The 20132-nt window shown below is 47.7% G+C and overlaps 2 protein-coding genes across 2 annotated transcripts in view; one reads left to right on the top strand and one right to left on the bottom strand.

Annotated features, from left to right (window-relative positions):
* Nucleotides 1-20132, bottom strand: part of LOC140405796 (uncharacterized) — a 390195-nt gene that overhangs the window by 355771 nt on the left and 14292 nt on the right. The gene's annotated exons all lie outside the window — the stretch shown is intronic.
* Nucleotides 1089-9169, top strand: LOC140407934 (G-protein coupled receptor 4-like). The gene is made up of 2 exons (XM_072495123.1): nt 1089-1284; nt 7895-9169. Exon 2 carries the CDS (start codon nt 7932-7934, stop codon nt 8865-8867), a length of 936 nt encoding a protein of 311 aa, XP_072351224.1. The 5' UTR covers nt 1089-1284; nt 7895-7931; the 3' UTR covers nt 8868-9169.

The following is a 20132-nucleotide window of genomic DNA, read 5'->3' as shown; positions in this document are numbered from 1 at the left end:
GTGATTCCCACGAATCGGTGCCCTAACCGAGGTACTCTCCAGCCTCAGGTGCTGCCGCCAACGTCCCCATACCCTCAGGGCCGCCACCACCACCGGACTTGTGGAGTACCCGGTCGGCGAGAACAGCAGAGGCGCCATCAACAGTGCCCCTAAGCTAGTGTCCTTGCAAGAGGCTGCTTCCATTCGCTCCCACACCGACTCTCCACCACTATTCACTTCCTGACCATGGCTATATTTACTGCCCAGTAGTAGTTCATCAAATATGGCAAGGCCAGTCTGCCCCCCCACCCCCACCCCACGTCCCCGCTCCAGCAGCACCTTCTTCACCCGTGATGCTTTACCCGCCCACAAACCCCAAGATCAATGCAATAATCTTCCTAAAAAAAGCCTTTGGAATTAAGATCAGAAGGTTCTGGAATGCGAATAATAACCGCGGGAGAACCGTCATCTTCACGGACTGAACCCGCCAACGACAGCGAGAGCACGACCCACCTCTTGAAATCCCCGTTCCACCGGCTGTGCCACATTCAATTCAAAATAATCCACTGTATGTGAAAGCACTTTAGAATGTGTATGAGAAATGTGACAAGGTGCCCTATGAAGGCAAGTCTTGACTTAAGTAATGCGTCCTATTGCTATTTCCTTTGTGAGTGATTCATTATCTTATGTTTCATTGTTCCATGTGCAGCCCAGCTCACTCCAGGAGAGATAATTATAATAATAATAATCTTTATTGTTGTCACAAGTATGCTTACGTTAACACTGCAATGAAGATACTGTGAAAAAACCCCAGTCGCCATACTCTGGCGCCTGACATTCTGAATTCTCCCTCTGACACAGAGGGAGAATTCAGAATGTCCAATTTACCTAACATGCACGTCTTTGGGACTTGTGGGAGGAAACTGGAGCACCCGGAGGAAACGCACGCAGGCAAGGGGAGAACGTGCAGACTCCACATGGACAGTGACCCAAGCCAGGAATCGAACCCGGGTCCCTGGCACTGTGAAGCCACAATGCTGATCACTGTGCTACCATGCTGCCTATTGTTGATATTCAAATTAATTTCCATTGCAGCAAACATGATTTGATTACATTTAGCTACCGTGGTGTGAGTAAAGCACAATTGTTGCAGTAATAGCATTTTAGTGGTGTTGGTTTTCAGACAGCAGTGTAAAGCCGCAGAAGGGAGAGAGTAGAACGACATCAGAAAATCAGGGAAAATCAAGCTGTATCCATCTGGAAAAGGCCCACTGATACTTTATGTCAGTCGTATTTGTTACTCAGGTATGAACATTTTCTCTTTATACTTATTTCTCTTTTGTTAACTGCCAATTGATAGCAAATCAAAAATAGTAAGCTGGGCTAGTTTTACCCTCTGTAGCCCAGAGTCATTTTGATTGCTCCCTTGCTGCTGCATCAGCTAAGATCAAATAACTTAGCAGAAAGCACGAAGAAACTTCAAACCCCTCCTGATCCTTGTGATTTATCAACACAATGACTTAACAAGCAAAACCCTCTGCGGAGTTCCGTCAAGATAATTTTGAAAGTTCAACATTAATATTACAGTAAGACTGGAATTGATATCAAGCTTTTCTTGACCACCATATGTCTCATAGCGCTTCAGACTGTGATCACTGTTGCAATGTAGGAACAAGGCAACCAATTTGTACACAGCAAGCTTGCACAGATCGCAAAGTGATCATGATAATCTATTTAGTATGATAAGCAAAATACTGCGGATTCTCGAATGCTAGAAAAACTCAACAGGTCTGGCAGGATCTGTAGGGAGAGAAAATATTGAGAGCGATCTAGCGACTGTGTTGCGCCCGAAAGGCAGCACAGCCGGTAGTTGCCAGGAGATCCCTTTTCTGGGATCTATCCGGCTCACCACTACTCACGAGATCTAACGCGACCTCGTGAGGCATCGCGATCTAAATCACTATTCTACAAATCTGCATATTAGAGTGAGAGAGTTAGTCTCACTCTCATGTGCACTCCGTTGATCTACCCGTGGCGTTGGAATCTGACCCCTTCGAGGCGAGCACCGTTCAGTGCTGGTCCCCATAAATGGGGACCAGATGGAATGGTACTTGTGGGAGTCTCCCAGGGGATCAGAGGCACCCAGGTGCTTGCGCTCTGGGCAAGGTAGTATCTTTGCACTGCCAGCCTGGCACCTTAGCACTGCCAGCCTGGCACTCTGGAAGTGTCATCTGTGTGCCAGCCTAGCACTGCCAAGGTGGCTGGGTGGCACCAGCATGGGCACTGCCAGGGTTCCAGGCTGGCCGTGCCAGGCTGACATTTTTCTCACGCCAGGGATCGGGTCCGAGGGTGCCCTGTGCATGAGAGGTGGGGTGCGTGGGGACCCGAGGACTCCCAATTGGTGAGTTGGGACTTTGGGGGGGTTCGGGGTCGCATCAGGTGTCATAAGATCTGGACGGCATTTAAAAATGGTGCCCCGATCTCTTGCTGCACTGAGGAGTTCTGGCGAGCAGTGCTCCTCAGTGAAGGAAAAGGGACCAAGTGCGGCCTCGGCGGGGCGTTCCCCACTGAGGCCCCGAATTGAAACAGAGTCCTGATAGATAGCGTGGTATTTATCGGCATTGACGGCACCAGGAAACACCCGGCTAAATGCACTTATCACAGGGCTCTGCTCCAATTTGGTTAGATCATACCGAGAGTTAAAATTTTGAGTCTATTTGACTGTTCAACAGAACTAAAAGAGAGGGAAAATGTGTTAGATATTATACTGTAGCTGGAAGAGACTGCAACAAAGATTCAGCAAACTTAAAAAAGACCGATGGCCCAGGGTGGGAGGTGGGAAAGGGAGGATTTTGTACATTGAGACAAAGACCGGAATTCTCCAGCAATTGGTATTCTCTTTTCCCACTGACAGCACACCCTTGCCGCGGGTTTGGCAGTGCAGGAAGAGATCGGGGGCGGATCTAACGTTTAAAAAGTCCGTTCTGGGCAGGATTGTTTCTGGCACTTGTCGCGCTGGGAACGACCCTGCTATCTAACGGCAATGGGTTTTTTAGGGCCCCGGTGAGGGACGCAACCTCTCCCCCCTACCCCCGAGGCCACACTTGGTGCCATTTGGTGCCTCCTGCACTGAGGCGCTCCAGTTGTCCATGCAGGAAGAAATGGACACCATTTTTAAATGGAGTCCCCATCTCTTGACCCCCGCACAGCACCACAGCTCACCGGCAAGGGGGGCATCGAGCCACCCCACATCAAATCGCGGGCTGGCCCAATCCCAGCATGAGCAAAATGCCAGCCTGGCGCATTGGCAGTGCCACCAGAGTGCCAGGCTGGCAGTAGCAAGGTGCCCGTTTAGCACCAGCAGTGTCTGGATGTCACCCTGCCCAGAGGTCAACCACCCGGGGACCTCCCTCACCAGGGAAACTCCAACCAGTTACTGTTCCACCTGGTCCCCGTTTGTGGGGACCAGTACTGAACAGCGCCAGCTGGAGTCTCTTCAGAGAGGCCAGTAGATGCTGGGTGGTCGTTAGATCTGCCGTAAGCATGGCTAAGTGGGTTCTTAAACTCACGTAGCCGTAAAAAGACTGGGCGGGACCCAGATCACGAGATCTGGTTAAATCTTGCAAGGTTTAATGTCTGTCATGAATCCCAGGGAGGCCTCTTCCGGGATCTATCAGCTGCGGCGTGCCCGGGTTCTGGCGGGACACGGCTGGTAGATCATGCCTGAGGTTTTTGCTAATTAGAGAACATTCAGCAACAGAGAGGGCAGGTTGGAGGTTATAGTAAATATACAGCAAGGTTAGGATTAAAAGAAGGAATGGGGTCAGAGGGATGGAAGGTGTGGAGGGTCCCAGATGGGCATTGGTGTCAGTAAGTAGTTAGAGCTTACGAGAGATGTTCATTGTGGACTAAATATTAGTCAGGATATCATGGATAATCTTCCTGCTGTTTTCCAAAATCGCAGCATGAGATCTTTCACATTTACCTGAAAGGGAAGACATGGTCTCGGTTTAATGTCTCATACAAATGACAGTATCAGAGTATCAGCTTTGATCTTATGCTCAAGTCGGGAGATGAAACCAGAACCTTGCAATTTAGAGGTCCGAGGATTAGGAGCAGTTTAGAATTCAGCAAAGGAAGACCAAGTGATTGATTAAGAAGGGAAAATAGACAAATGTACGCTTTTTGAAGCCAGAGGTGCAATTAAAGTATCGCAAAGTTCGGGCTAATAGGCTTTTACAAATAAAGAGCGTTCCCTGTGGAGTAGTTAGAGATTTTGGACTGGATTCTCCGTTGCCTGATGCCGAAATCATCATGGGCGGCATGGTGACACAGTGGTTAGCACTTCTGCCACACAGCTCCAGGGTCCCATGTTTAATTGCAGCCTCGGGTGACTGTGTGGAGTTTGCACTTTCTCCCCGTCTCTGCTTGGGTTTCCTCCGGGCGCTCCGATTTCCTCCCACAGTCCAAAGGTGTGCAGGTTAGGTGGATTGGCTACGCTAAATTGCACCTTAGTGTCCAAAAGGTTAGGTGGGGCTACTAGGTTACGGGGATAGGGTGGAGGCATGGACCTAAGGAGGGTGCTCTTTCCAAGGGCCGGGGCAGACTCGATGGGCCAAATGGCCTCCTTCTGCATTGTAAATTCACTGATTCTATGACGCCAGCATGGCTTCTTGCTAGGGAGTTGGGTGACTCCCGGGAGGCCACTACATTCGATTTCAATCTCGTTAATGAGATTGAAATAAATGCAAATTAGGCTTAATGAGCTTCTCGCAATTTTTAGACGAGATCCGGATTTCGTCTTTGGGAGCGGGTCGGGTGAGTGGCTGAATCGTTCACGCCTGGTGCAAATCTCATTTTTGGCCTTTCCCACTGTTCACCGGGTGCAATGGGATCAGCACCGGGTGTAACAGGGTGGGAGAATCGCACCCCATCTATTCCAGTCTCTAAACTGAGTCTATGTGCATGATTTTCGTGGAGTTGGGCTGACTCATAGACCTTCAGAAATGGTGGGTAGGACCCAGGTGCAGAATATATATCCAATTTTTGCCAGCAGGGAATGGGCAAGAGTGAATCACACAGGTGAGAAACCCAAACTTAGCGAGATCATGTGAATTAATGCTTAATTGAAACAGGTCCTATTTTTACTATGTCGCAGTGTGGAAGTTACAAATTGATGGACGAGATGTAAGTGATCTTGAAGGACAGTTAAAGTCTGTTAATAGAATTCCTATTGTGAAGAAGGCCATTCAGCCCATTGAGTCTGCACCAACCCTCTGAAAGGGCACCCCAGTTAGGGTCAGGCCCCCACCCTATCCCCATAACACAGTAACCCCACCTAACCTTTTGGACACTAAGGGCAATTGATGATGGCCAATCCACCTAACCTGCGCATCTTTGGACTATGGGAAGAAACTGGTGCATTCGGAGAAACCTACACAGTCACAGGGAGAAAGTGTAAACTCCATACAGTCACCCAAGGCTGGAATTTAACCCGGGTCCCTGGTGCTGTGAGGCAGCAGTGCTAACCCCCCTTTATATCTAGTTCTCTTGCACAATTATATCAATCTCTCTGATGCAAATGTTATGGGCCAAGGTTTAGAAAACCCCAAAGTGTATCATGGAGTTCATCTGACCCACAACTTTTACTAGATTGTGATATGGGGAGCACACGGCCCACTCTACAGGTGTGGTACAGCAGAAATGGAAATGTATTTTTTAAAGCAAAACAATGTTTATTCTATGAACTCAAGTTAACCTTTTTAAAACATACAGTGAACACCTTAGCAACCATTAACTCAAATACAACCCCCAAAGACTTCAACACTAAGTAAACCTTTAAGCTTTCCTTTTTAACATCCATACGGCTTAAAAACAAAACCTTTATCAGAAGCACATCAGGTTAAAGTCACTACTGAAAACATTTATAATTCTGAATTCATCAAATGATCAAAAGATCGTTGTTTGGTGGCAGAGAGAACAGCAGTACACCTGCTTGGTCTGGCTTCAGCTCCAACACTGAAAACGAAAGGGTAGTAGGTGCCTGGAACTCGCTACCGGAGGAGGTGGTGGAAGCAGGGACGATGGTGACATTTAAGGGGCATCTTGACAAATACATGAATAGGATGGGAATAGAGGGATACGGACCCAGGAAGTGTAGAAGATTGTAGTTTAGTCGGGCAGCATGGTCGGCACGGGCTTGGAGGGCCGAAGGGCCTGTTCCTGTGCTGTATATTTCTTTGTTCTTTGTTCTTGTAACTAAAACACACCCTGCAGCCTGCTCAGAAATGAAAGTAAAAAGCTGACAGATGGCCCAGCTCCACCCACACTCTGACATCACTGCAGTAATATGAGCAGCCAAACATTTCTTAAAGCGACATTCTCATAACACAAACACACATAGCTTGCTCCAAGAGTACATGTTACCAGCCACACTGATGTTAAATGCACGGGTATCCCAAAAACCAGAAGGGTAAACTTGAAACATCTATTCGTAGTGGTATATGTGTTTTGTATTGGTATAATATGAGGAATGATGTACAACCCAGTGAGGAACAGTCCAGTTGTTGTGTGCACAACTATTAACTTAAAAGAAAGACAAAAGCACACACGCCAAGAAATAAAATCCACTATGGCTTTTAAGTACAATGACAATACACATAGTTTTACATGAAACTATTCCTTGGTTCCCAACGACCCAGGTTACCTGAACTCTTGAGACACCACTTTTCCCCAAACAACATCCAATATTAAGTAACTCTATGGGCTACATCCAGCAAATATTTACCACAATCAATTTAACGTGGCCATGGGCGAAATTCTCCCGATACGGCGCGATGTCCGCCGACTGGCGCCCAAAACGGCGCCAATCAGACGGGCATCGCGCCGCGGAATGCTCCGCATCTTTGGGGGCCGAGCCCCAACATTGAGGGGCTAGGCCGACGCCAGAGGAATTTCCGCCCCGCCAGCTGGCAGAAACGGCCTTTGTTGCCCCGCCAGCTGGCGCGGAAATGACATCCCCGGGCGGCGCATGCGCGGGAGCGTCAGCGGCCGCTGACAGTTTCCCACGCATGCGCAGTGGAGGGAGTCTCTTCCGCCTCCGCCATGGTGGAGACCGTGGCGGAGGCAGAAGGGAAAGAGTGCCCCCATGGCACAGGTCCGCCCGCGGATCGGTGGGCCCCGATCGCGGGCCAGGCCACCGTGGGGGCACCCCCCGGGGCCAGATCGCCCCGCGCCGCCCCACCAGGACCCCGGAGCCCGCCCACGCCGCCTTGTCCCGCCGTTCAAAAGGTGGTTTAATCCACGCCGGCGGGACAGGCAATTTATCGGCGGGACTTCGGCCCATCCGGGCCGGTGAATCGAGCAGGGGGGGGCCCGCCAAACAGCGCGGCCCGATTCCCGCCCCCGCCGAATATCCGGTGCCGGAGACTTCGGCAACCGGCGGGGGCGGGATTCACGGCAGCCCCCGGCGATTCTCCAACCCGGCGGGGGGATCGGAGAATGACGCCCCATGTCTGGGAAATAGTCTTCAGATTCAGCGAAGGCGGAAATGAGCTTCTTCTGTCAATTTCCTTATCGCTCCACTTTGAAGTTACCACCTCTGTAGCCCCATTATTTTCTTGAGTCAAAACTACTTGCTTTTCCACTGATGGGCGAATTCATATGTCATCATTTCTCCAGGCATCTGCCTCTAATAAACTCCCTGTTTTACTTTGCTTTTTTATCTTAATTTTCCCCAATTCTTAACAAACATCACAAAAGTACACACTCCAGCCTAAAATTCTCCATCTGTTAACTCCAATACATTCTTCTGCAGCCTGATCATCACTTTGTATTTGTGAAGGGGAGCATGTCAAAACAAGCAATAAACAGTCCATGACAGATCTAAAACATCCATTTTTGTTTTGCATCACAGGTACTGAAAAGGCCTTCAGCCAGTAAAGTTCAAAATTATGGACAACGTGACACAAAGCAATTCCAATTGCTCTGTTGATACCAGCGTGGAGTCTGTCTTGGTCCCCAGCATGTACATGGCTTCATTTCTCGTCAGCATTCCTGGAAACTGTCTATCCATTTATGTGGCTTGCTTACATGTGAAGCGCGACAATGAGATTGGAATCTACCTATTGAACCTGTCCGTCGTTGATATCTTATACACACTCACACTCCCTTACTGGTTCATGGAGTACATCATCGTCATCCCCAACAAGGCACTGTATAATGTTCTTATTATCGTGATGTATAGCGCCATGTATTTAAGTCCTGCGTTCCTCTGCTGTATTTCAATGAATCGCTACCTAGCTATAGTCCATCCACTGAGGTTTTTTGGGCTCAGGACAGTGCGGGCAACCATCTTAGCCAGTTCAGTCTGCTGGACCATACAGCTGATGTTCCATGCATTGTTACTCCACAGGCAGAATTTCTTCTCCACGTTTGCTTCCTCCTTGGTCTATGTAGAAGTTTATCCGATGAAGTCAACCTTGTTTGTGGAATATATCGCCCGATTTTCTGCTGGATTTTGCTTGCCACTGACCCTGCTTCTCTTTTGCTCTCACCGCATTTTCAAAGCCATTGAAGGCAGCATTACTACTGTGAAAAAGGAGAAGAAGAAGATTGCAAAACTCTTGTTTCAGCTGATTCTGGTTTATGTCATCAGCTTTGGACCGTATCAAATTATAATGCTGGTCCGCAGTCTCGTTGAACCTGGAAACTGCAATTTTGCCCAGAAAACATATACCTTTTACAAAGTGGCCTTTGCGCTTACAGGCCTCAACTGTGCTGCTGACCCCATTATCTACTGCTTGCTCTGTGAATCTGCCAAATGTGATATCAGTAACTTTTTCATGAGAATGAAGATAAATCTCCAGAGATTGTATGCCAAGTTTTAACCTTTGAGTGGATAGTAATGAGTCTGAGGCTGGACTCCATCCAGTCTATTTTGAGGGCAACAATAGCTTGCATTAATGGAGCATTATCAGATAACATTTGACAATGAGCAATATATGAAGACATTAGGACAGAAACACTAAAATGTGCTCAATCAGACAGGTTTGTGAGGTGGTGGTGACGTGGTATTGTCACTGGGCTAGTAAGCCAGAGAACCAGACTAATACTTTGGGGATCCAGGTTCAAACCTCACCACTGCAGATGGTGAAATTTGAATTCAATAAAAATCTGGAATTAAAAAATGTGTAATGATGACCATTGTCGATTGTCGGAAAAAACTATCTGGTTCACGAGTATCCTTTAGGCAAGGAAACTTGCCATCCTTACCGGGTCTGGCCACATGTGACTACAGACCCACAGAAATGTGGTTGATTCTTAACTGCCCGCTCAAGGGCAATTAGGGATGGGCAATAAATGCTGGCACAGCCTGTGATGCTCATGGTCCATGAACAAACAAAAAAAAAGTTTTAAGCAGCATCTTAAAGGAGACAAAAGAGGCAAAGAGGAGTAGGAAAGGTTTTGAGAGGGAATTCCAGAGATTAAAGTTGAGACACAGATAGTGGTGTGCACGTGGCCAGATCTGAAGGAAGCATTCCACGTCATGCTGCGCATCACAAATGACACCATTTGGGATATCTTCCTCTTCACCAGCCAAAAGAACTTATTAGAATATCCTGGGCGAAATTCTCCCACAACGGCGCGATGTCCGCCGACCGGCGCCAAAAACGGCGCCAATCAGACGGGCATCGCGCCGGCCCAAAGGTGCGGAATGCTCCGCATCTTTGGGGGCCGAGCCCCAACATTGAGGGGCTAGGCCGACGCCGGAGGGATTTCCGCCCCGCCAGCTGGCGGAAATGGCGTTTGTTGCCCCGCCAGCTGGCGGAAATGGCGTTTGGTGCCCCGCCAGCTGGCGCGGAAATGCGGCACATGCGCGGGAGCGTCAGCGGCCGCCGACAGTTTCCCGCGCATGCGCAGTGGGGAGTGTCTCTTCCACCTCCGCCATGGTGGAAGCCGTGGCGGAGGCGGAAGGGAAAGAGTGCCCCCACGGCACAGGCCCGCCCGCGGATCGGTGGGCCCCGATCGCGGGCCAGGCAACCGTGGGGGCACCCCCCGGGGTCACGCCACCTGGTCCCGCCGGTAAATACCAGCTTTGATTTACGCCGGCGGGACAGGCAATTTCTGGGCGGGACTTCGGCCCATCCGGGCCGGAGAATTGAGCGGCGGGTACCGCCAACCGGCGCGGCCCGATTCCCGCCCCCGCCCAATCTCCGGTACCGGAGACTTCGGCGGGGGCGGGGGCGGGATTCACGGCGGCCAACGGCCATTCTCCGACCCGGCGGGGGGTCGGAAAATGACGCCCCCTATGTGCATGTTCCACTCAGCTGTCACTTAAAATCCTTATGTATTCAGGATGCCAATTTGAAGAAAGCAATAATTCAGGGGAATGCTTGGCTGCTTTTCAAATCTTAAAATTTGGCAATGGGTGGGATCTGAGTGAGAATAGGATGGTGACAGCTACCCCACTTCCATTGAGTTAAGGGTGGGAGTCAAAATTGCCCAGTATGACACAAAAAACAAATTTGAACTTGCGTTTTGTGCCCTTCTCCTCCTCTCGGCTGTGTTAATTGAGCACAGTGTCCATGTTCAGTGGTATGACTAATAGACCCACAAAAATGCTTTGAGACATAGAGTCATACAGCACAGGAAAGGCCCTTCGGCCCATCAAGTCAGCGTCACTTAACCACTTAACTATTTTAATCCCATTTCCCAGCACATGGCCCACAGCCTTGTATGCGTTAGGATTGCAAGTGCACATCTAAATACTTCTTAAATGCTGCAAGGGTCTCTGCCTCCACCTTTCAGGCAAGTTCCAAACTCCCGCCACCCTCTGGTTAGAAAAGATTTCCCTCACACCCTCTCTAAACCTCCTGCCCCTTACCTTAAATCTATGCCCCTGATCATTGATCCCACCAACAAGAGGAAACATTTCTTCCTGTCCACTCTATCTATGCCCCTCATAATTTTATACATCTCAATCGTGTGGTATTACAGTTTAAGTGTGGAGCGTGTTGTGGACAATGGCTCTTTCAGAGGCTCTGAAGTTTTTGGGGGTAGAGACGGTCACACGCAGTACCTTACGGACAGAGACTAAAAGCAGACTGTTAGATTTGGCAAAAACATTGCACTTAACATTACCTGACAAAAAGCGAAAAGATGAGGTAATTATGGAGGTGGCTAAGCATTTAAAGTTGCCTGAGATACAGTTTGACTCATTGGAAATGGCAAAAATTCAGTTACAACTTAAACAAATGGAACATGAGAAAGAATTAAAGCAGCTTGAATACGAAAGAGATAGAGAGGAAAAATAAAGAGAGAGAGAAAAAAGAAGAAAAGAAACAATAGCCCTAGCAGAACAAAAAGAAAGAGAAAGGGATTTACAGATCAGGGAAAAAGATAAAGAGAGAGAGTTTGAACTTCAGAAAATGGCCATGAAACATGACAATCAGTTAAAATTGGCAGACGTAAAGGGAAACGTACAGTTGGATGAGAGTGATGAGGATAGTGAGAAAGAGAGTCAAAGTCAAAAGCTTGGTGGGAATCTATTTAAATATGTACAAGCATTGCCAAGGTTTGATGAGAAGGAAGTGGGAGCCTTTTTCATTTAATTTGAGAAGGTAGCTAAACAAATGAAATGGCCACAGGACATGTGGGTATTGCTGATTCAAACAAAGCTGGTAGGTAGGGCTAGTGAAGTGTTTGCATCACTACTGGAAGAGGTATCTGGGACCGTATGAGGAGGTGAAAAAATCCATCTTAGGTGCATATGAACTAGTGCCTGAAGCCTAGACAAAGGTTTAGAAATTTAAGGAAAGAATTTGGATTGTGCAGCCCTCTAACCATCCACTCACTGGGGAGTCCCTGCCTCCACCAGATATGTGGCAGCATGTACGTGCTTCTCACCAGAGTATGTCCGAGGAGCCTGATCACAACATTACCCACCAAGGTGATAGTCTCCGTGATCGTGGATGGTGCAGGTGAAAGCAGTGTTGAGGTGGGTGTCTTCTGAGTGTCTCGATGGGGTGCAGCGAGCCTGGATGGTCTGGCTTTGTCTGATGGTGATCCTGCAAGCTAAAAGAAATGGGGTGAGATCTTGGGAAGGACTGTCTGTGGGAGAGGGGTGTCTCACTTACTATCGGCACATCGGAGTTGTATGGACTTTTTTGGCAATGCCAAACTCAACTGAAGCCACTGCTCTCTCATCGACCTTCCGCATAGGTTTCAGGGCCCTTTTTTCTCAGGGGGTGTGGACCCGAATATCTGGGGTTCCCCCTCCCGTCTACTGGTACTTCTGGAGATTATGGGCCGCTTTATCCTTGGGGACACAGAAAGGGCACAGTGAGACGCTGGGAGGCGGCGGGGGTGGGGTGGGGGGGGGGTCCCAAGTGTTGTTGAGAATGGCAGGCTTCAACTATAGACCGAGGGGACGGCGAGAAATTAGAAGTAGCAGCGAAGGAAAGGGCAGGAACATCGGGCGAATGGACAGGCGACCCCACGAGGCGAGGTGGAGACCCAGAAGAACCAAGAGGGGGAAAGATCAGCGAACCGAACGGCGGAGCAGGAGCAGGACACGTCAATCCCCCCCCCCCCACACACACACAGAGGGACGAATGGAGGAACATATTAGAAAAGGAACGGAACGCCATGAAGCGATCAGGATGGAACTCCATGTGGTGATGAAGGAGGTGATGTCGAAGGTGATAAACACCATGCAGCGCACTATAGAAGACCTGGAACGGAATGTGGAGGCCCAGGAAAGAACAATCCTGGACCTGGAGAAAGCAGGTCCAGACGGCAAAACATCCGAATAGTGGGTCTGCCAGAGGGGATAGAAGGAAGGGATCCAACGGGCTACATCGCCCAAATGCTGGGCAAGCTAATGGGGAGGACTTTCCAAATTCCCCAGAAATGGACAGGGCACACAGGTCGCTTTGGCCTAGGCCCAAAACCGGGAAGCAGCCCAGAGCGATTATCGCAAAGCTGCACTGGTTCCAAGACCAAGAAAAGATCTTAAAGTGGGCTGGCCAGACAAAATCATGCTCGTGGGAAGGTCATAGAATCTGGGTGTACCAAGACATTGGGGTGGACCTGGCAAAAAAGAGGGCCGAATCTAAAAGAGGGAAACCGGCGCTCTATAAAAGTGTGGTGCGATTCGGCATTCTATTCCCAGCCAGACTCTGGATGACATATAAGGGTGATGCGACCATCAATTCGCGCGAGACAGAGAGTTGAAGTGAACAGTGGCTTTAATCAACTAGAACAGAGCCTGCCTGCGACTGCTCTGCTATTGAGAGCCGCCTACAGGGCAGCTGCTCTTTATACCTCCCCTTAAGTGGCGGAGGTATAAAGTGCCCCACAAGGGCACCAACATGATACCTTCTGAGTAATATCGTACAATGGTCCATAGGTGGAGCCCACATGGGCAACAGCGTGATACAGTGTAAAACATGGTGAATGGTTTGTACAATACATTCACCACATTCACCCCCTATTAAAAAATTGAAGTCCTGCGGGGGTGAAGGGTTCACAGGTTCAGTCTGTCCGGCGCCCTGATCGTGCGCTGTGATCGCCGGAGCTCTGGTATCGCAGCTGGCCCGGGTGTCGAACTCATCCATGCGGGCATGGGTGGTGAACCCGCTGGTGCGGGCACAGACGTGGACTCCGGGAGTGTGTCTTCTGGAGCTTTGTTCCTGTGGGTCGGTGAAGGGGGGGAGGGAGTATAGGAGGGGGTGCGGAGGCCATGTAGGGGAGGGAGCGCTGGTTGGCGTAGGTTGGGAGGGTTAGGTTGGGTTGGTGGTAGTGGTGGAACCTGCGGGTGCCAGGTCCCGGAGGGAAAACATATCCTGTCGGCCGTCGGGGTGTTCTACGTATGCGTACTGGGGATTAGTGTGAAGGAGCTGGACCCTCTCGACCAGGAGGTCGGACTTATGGCTCCTGACGTGTTTGCGGAGTAGGACGGGCCCCGGTGTCTTCAGCCAGGATGGAAGCGAGACCCCGGTGATGGATTTCCTGGAGAAAACAAACAGGCGTTCATGAGGGGTCTCGTTCATGGCCGTGCAAAGAAGGGACCCAATGGAATAGAGCGCGTCAGGGAGGATCTCCTGCCAGTGGGAAATGGGGAGATTCCTAGAGTAGGGCCAGGAGGACTGCCTTCCAGACCGTCGCATTCTCCCTCTCCACCTGCCTGTTACCCCTGGGTTTATAACTAGTAGTCCTGCTCAAGGCGATGCCCTGATCGAGCAGGTACTGTCGCAGTTTGTCGCTCATAAACGAGGAGACCCGGTCACTGTGGACGTAAGTGGGGAAACCGAACAAGGTGAAGACACTATGTAGGGCCTTAATGATGGTGGCCGCAGTTATGTCGGGGCAGGGGATTGCAAAGGGGAAGGGGGAGAACTCGTCAACGACGTTTAGGAAATCCGTGTTGCGGTTGGTAGAGGGGAGAAGCCCTTGAAGTCGATACTGAGGCGCTCAAAGGGCCGGGATGCCTTCACCAGGTGGCCTTATCCGGTCAATAGAAGTGCGGCTTACACTCCGCGCAGATTTGGCAGTCCCTGGTCATGGCCCTGACCTCCTCGGTGGAGTCGGGCAGGTTGCAGGCCTTGATGTAGAGGAGAAGCCGGGTGACCCCCGGGTGGCAGAGGTCATCGTGGATGGCCCGGAGTCGGTCATCTTGCGCGCTGGTGCACGTGCCGCGGGACAGGGCATCTGGGGGCTCGTTGAGCTTCCCAGGATGATACACTATACCGTAATTATAGGTAGAGAGTTCGATCGTCCACCTCAAGATCTTATCGTTCTTGATCTTGCCCCGCTGTGTATTATCAAACATGAATGCTACCGACCGTTGGTCGGTGACAAGGGTAAACCTCCTACCAGCAAGGTAGTGCCTCCAGTGCCGCACAGCTCCCACGATGGCTTGGGCTTCTTTTTCGACTGAGGAGTGTCGAATTTCAGAGGCGTTGAGGGTACAGGAAAAAAGTGCGACTGGCCTGTCCGCCTGGTTAAGGGCGGCGGCGAGGGCGACTTCTGATGCGACGCTCTCCACCTGGAAGGGGACGGACTCGTCCACCGCGCGCATAGCGGCTTTGGCAATATCTGCCTTGATGCGGCTGAAGGCCTGGTGGGCCTCATTTGCCAGTGGGAAGATGGTAGCTTTGATCAGTGGGCGGGCTTTGTCCGCATAATTGGGGACCCACTGGGCGTAACAGGAATAGAACCCGAGGCACCTTTTCAGGGCCTTGGGGCAGTGGGGGAGGGGGAGTTGCAGGATACGGTCGGGGTCGGGTCCAAGAACTCCGTTTTCCACGATGTAGCCGAGGATGGCAAGTCTGGTTGTGCGGAAAACGCATTTCTCCTGGTTATAAGTGAGGTTGAGGGTTTGGGCAGTTTGGAGAAATTTCTGGAGGTTGGTGTTGTGGTCCTGCTGGTCGTGGCCGCAGATGGTGACGTTGTCCAAGTAGGGAAATGTGGCCCGCAGCCCGTACTGGTCCACCATTGGTCCATCGTTCTTTAGAAGACCGAGACCCCGTTTGTGACGGCGAAGGGAACCCGGAGGAAGTGGAAGAGGCGGCTGTTATGGGTGAGGTGTTTTCAGAACCCCAAAATGTATCATGGAGTTCAACCAACCTCCCCCTTTAATGGATTGTTGCTTTTGAAGCACACGGCTTGTTCCCCAGGTGTGATATTTCAATTATGGACATGTGGTTTTTATAACAAAACAATGTTTATTCCATGAACTCAACTCAACCTTTTAAATAAACATTGGATCCCTTAACACCCCTTACTTCAAAGATAACCCCAAAAATAATACAACACTAAATAATCCCTCATAATGTTCCTTCAAACCTCCAAAATACTTCACCTTTAACAACAGACATGAGGTTACATTCAATATACTTATAGTCTTTGGATTTGCAGACATCAACAGACCAGTTCTGTGTTTTCTTCTTGCAGCTCACTGGAAACACACAGACACACCCAAGCTGCTCTCTCAAACTGGCTTTCTCCTTTCAAGCAGCTCTCAGCAAACCAGCCAGGCACTTTTCAGCTGCTCTCAGCAAAACACACAAACACACCAAAGTTGCTCTCTCAAACTGAAACCAAAAGCAGAAGTGAGCTCAGCTTAGCTCCCCCCACCCTCTGACATCACTTCAGTAATATGAGCAGTTTCATTTGTCAAAGGTACATTGCTTAAACATTCATTTCTTAAAGGTACTCTCACACGACACCTCCCCCAAGGAAAAAGAATAAACCATCAATTTCAAGATGTTTCATTTTTCACTTTTGCACCATCCACGAAGAAATGTACACATTAAATATATCTTTTCGTTTTAAAAAAAAAACCACATGCAAATAGGTATAATAATATAGTCCATTTTTCTTTGTTCTTCTTCCTCCAACCGAAAACCTTCTCGATTGACAGTCTTGTTGAACAAGAAAGTCTCTGCACGATCCATCCATTCCTCGGCATTTCTCTTTAGAATCAGATACTGTAGTTCAATCTGACCACAGAGCCCCTTGCAATTCTCCAATACAGGAACATTGATTACCACAGCTTTCAGGCAGTCAAATGCCTGTTGAAAGTCCGCTGTTCATTGAAATTTTTGACTTTTTTTAGCAGGTCCAGTAGTGGAGTAATCACACCACAAAACGTTTGCACAAATGTTCGATCAAATCCACTCATGCTAAGAAATTGCATTATTTCCCTTCGTCTTGAGGATATCGGAAACTCCTCAAGGAAAGTGATTCGGGCTTCTCCAAATTCACTTTTGGTTATCTTCATCACCAAACCCGCCCCCTGAAGTCGATCGAAGAACTCCATACAATGTTTTAAATGTTCTTTCCATGTCTGGAAGTTGGAAATAAAAGCAGATTGTCCCACTTCCTCAATGCAATCTTTCAAACATGGGATAGGATAAGAGTCCGTTCTTGTAACTGCATTCACCTTTCGATAATCCACACACAACCGTTGGGTGCCGTCTGGTTTAGGTACCATCACTATGGGTGAGCTCCATTGGCTGCAACCCACTTCAATTATGCCATTTTTAAGCATACTCTCAATCTCTCTGTTAACCTGTGCAAAATTTAAAGGGTTAAGTCTATATGGATGTTGTTTGATAGGAACAGCATTTCCCACATCGACATCATGTATAGCCATCTGAGTACTTCCCAATTTATCTCTACAAACTTTCCCATGTGATATCAATAACACTTTCCGGTCAGTTCGTTTTTCCTCTGGAAGGTAACTTAACAATTTATCCTAATTTTTAAGAGCATTCTCATTTTGCAATTTAATTTGAGGTATGTCAAATTCACAGTCATCTGGATTTGGTTCGTCACTTTGAGTTAGAATCATTAAAACCTCCTTTTTCTCTCCTTCTCTTTCAAAGTAACTTTTAAGCATATTCACATGACACACTCGGTTTTTATCACATAATTCACCTCACTTAATTTCCTTTCAATCTGATACGGTCCACAAAACCTAGCTTTTAAAGGCTCACCTACCACTGGTAACAACACTAAAACTTTATCCCCACTGTCAAAACTACAAACTTTGGATTTCTTGTCTGCTACCCGTTTCATCGCATTTTGTGCAACTTTCAAATGTTGTCTAGCCAATTCACCTGCTCTATTTAATCGTTCCCTAAAATTTGACACGTAACCCAATAATGTAATTTCCGATTTCTCACCCACCATTTTTTCCTAAATCAATTTAAGTGGTCCTCTTACCTCATGACCAGAAATTAGTTCAAAAGGACTAAATTTGGTGGACTCATTAGGTGCATCCCTAATTGCAAACAATACAAATGGAATTCCTTTATCCCAATCCTCTGGATAATCTTGACAATACGCCCTCAACATTGTCTTTACTGTCTGATGCCACCTTTCTAACGCACCCTGCGATTCTGGATGGTACGCAGTTGATTTAAATTGTTTTATTCCTCAGCTATCCATTACTTCTTTGAATAACCTGGAGGTAAAATTTGATCCTTGATCCGATTGTATTTCTGTGGGTAGTCCATATCTGGTAAAGAATTTAAGTAATTCCTCCACAATCCTTTTAGCTGTAATATTACGTACTGGAATGGCCTCTGGAAACCTAGCAGACACATCCATTATAATCAAAAGATACTGATTCCCACTTTTTGTTTTAGGAAGCGGTCCTATACAATCTATTAGGACCCTCGTAAAAGGTTCCTCAAATGCTGGAATGGGTATTAAGGGAGCTGGTTTTATCACTGCTTGAGGTGTCCCTATCACTTGACATGTGTGACATGATTGACAAAATTTAACTACATCTTTATGTAGTCCAGGCCAATAAAAATGTTTCTGGATTTTAGCTTGAGTTTTCCTTATTCCCAAATGACCTCCCACTGGTACCTCATGTGCAACTCGCAACACCTCCTTTCTATACCCTACCGGCAATACTACTTGATGAACTTCTGCCCACTTTTCATCCGCCTGCATATGTACAGGTCTCCATTTTCTCATCAAGACATCATTTTTACGGTAATAACACTCTGGTATACTCTCAGATTCCTGTTCCGTATATGATTTCTGATATATCCATTTTATTTCTACATCTCTCTGTTGTAACTCCGCCAATTTTCCTGAACTAAAAATATCCGCCTCATCCTCCGCCTGTTCTTGTTCTTTTTCAACCATCTGATCAAACATCGTTTCTGATAATTGCACTTCAACTTCATCTTCACTCTTTGATTTCTCCTCTTGTCTTAACCTGTGACTTTGCGACCTTGTTACTACACAATACGGAAAAATCCCAGGATATTCGTCCTTCAACCTTTCAGTTGTCTGATTTTCCACTGGCTTATCAACCACAGTAGGCATCACTCCCACCTGTGATCCAGTTATATCATTACCCAAGATAAACTGTATTCCTGGACAAGATAGTTTATCTATTACTCCTACTACCACTTCACCACTCTGCACTGGACTTTCCAACCTTACCTTATAGAATGGAATGCTACTCCTCTCACTCTGAATTTCACATATCACCACCTTTTCTGGCAACATTCTTCCCAAACTACATAATTCCTCATCTCTTACCATTAAAGATTGACTAGCCCCTGTATCTCTTAAAATTGTGACTTCTTTACCTGCTCCTCCTGATACACATGAGTAAACTTTACCCACACAAGTAAATTCTTTAAAGACATCTGGCGCCTTCTTAACAATTACTTCTTGAACAGGCTATACAATCCTTTGCACCTCATTAGTTTCCCTTGGGCTTTCCTTTACCACTCTTAACAAATCCTGTTTTACCACATCAACCTTTCCAGTGCTTTTCTTCAACTACCAACACTGTGACTTTACATGGCCTAGTTTATGACAGTGAAAACATTTGAAACTTTTCATTTCTTTTCCACCCTCCTGGATTTCTTTTTAAATCTGAGGTACACTCTCTTTATTGTCTCCCATCAGATCACCTTTCCCTTTACCACTTGAGTATTTCTCATGTCCCCAGTTTCTATCCCTCACAGGCTGAAACTGATGTCGGAAACCAATCTTTGATTTATGAACTAATTCATAATCATCTGCCATGTCTGCTGCTAATCTCGCAGTTTTAACCCTCTGTTCTTCCACATGAGTTCTCACTACATCAGGAATTGAATTTTTAAACTCCTCCAAATGTATAATTTCTCTGAGAGCTTCATACGTTTGGTCTATTTTCAAAGCCCTTATCCAACTCTCAAAATTACTCTGTTTGAGCCTTTCAAACTCCATGTATGTTTGACCAAATTCTTTCCTTAAATTTCTAAACCTTTGTCTGTAAGCTTCAGGCACTAGCTCATATGCACTTAAGATGGATTTCTTCACCTCCTCATATGTTCCAGATACCTCCTCCGGTAGTGATGCAAACACTTCACTAGCCCTACCTACCAGCTTTGTTTGAATCAGTAATACCCGCATGTCCTGTGATCATTGCATTTGTTTAGCTACCTTCTCAAATGAAATGAAAAAGGCTTCTACCTCCTTCTCGTCAAACCTTGGCAATGCTTGGACATATTTAAATAGATCCCCACCACGCCTTTGACTATGATGCTCTGTCTCATTATCCTCATCCATCTCCTCCAACTGTACGTGTCCCTTTGCGTCTGCCAATTTTAACTGATTTTCATGTTTCAGAG

Source organism: Scyliorhinus torazame, chromosome 2 (genome assembly GCF_047496885.1).
Source record: "Scyliorhinus torazame isolate Kashiwa2021f chromosome 2, sScyTor2.1, whole genome shotgun sequence".
Lineage (NCBI taxonomy): Eukaryota > Metazoa > Chordata > Chondrichthyes > Carcharhiniformes > Scyliorhinidae > Scyliorhinus > Scyliorhinus torazame.
The sequence above is the reverse complement of the archived record's forward strand: the minus strand, read 5'-3'. Positions and strand labels throughout refer to the sequence as shown.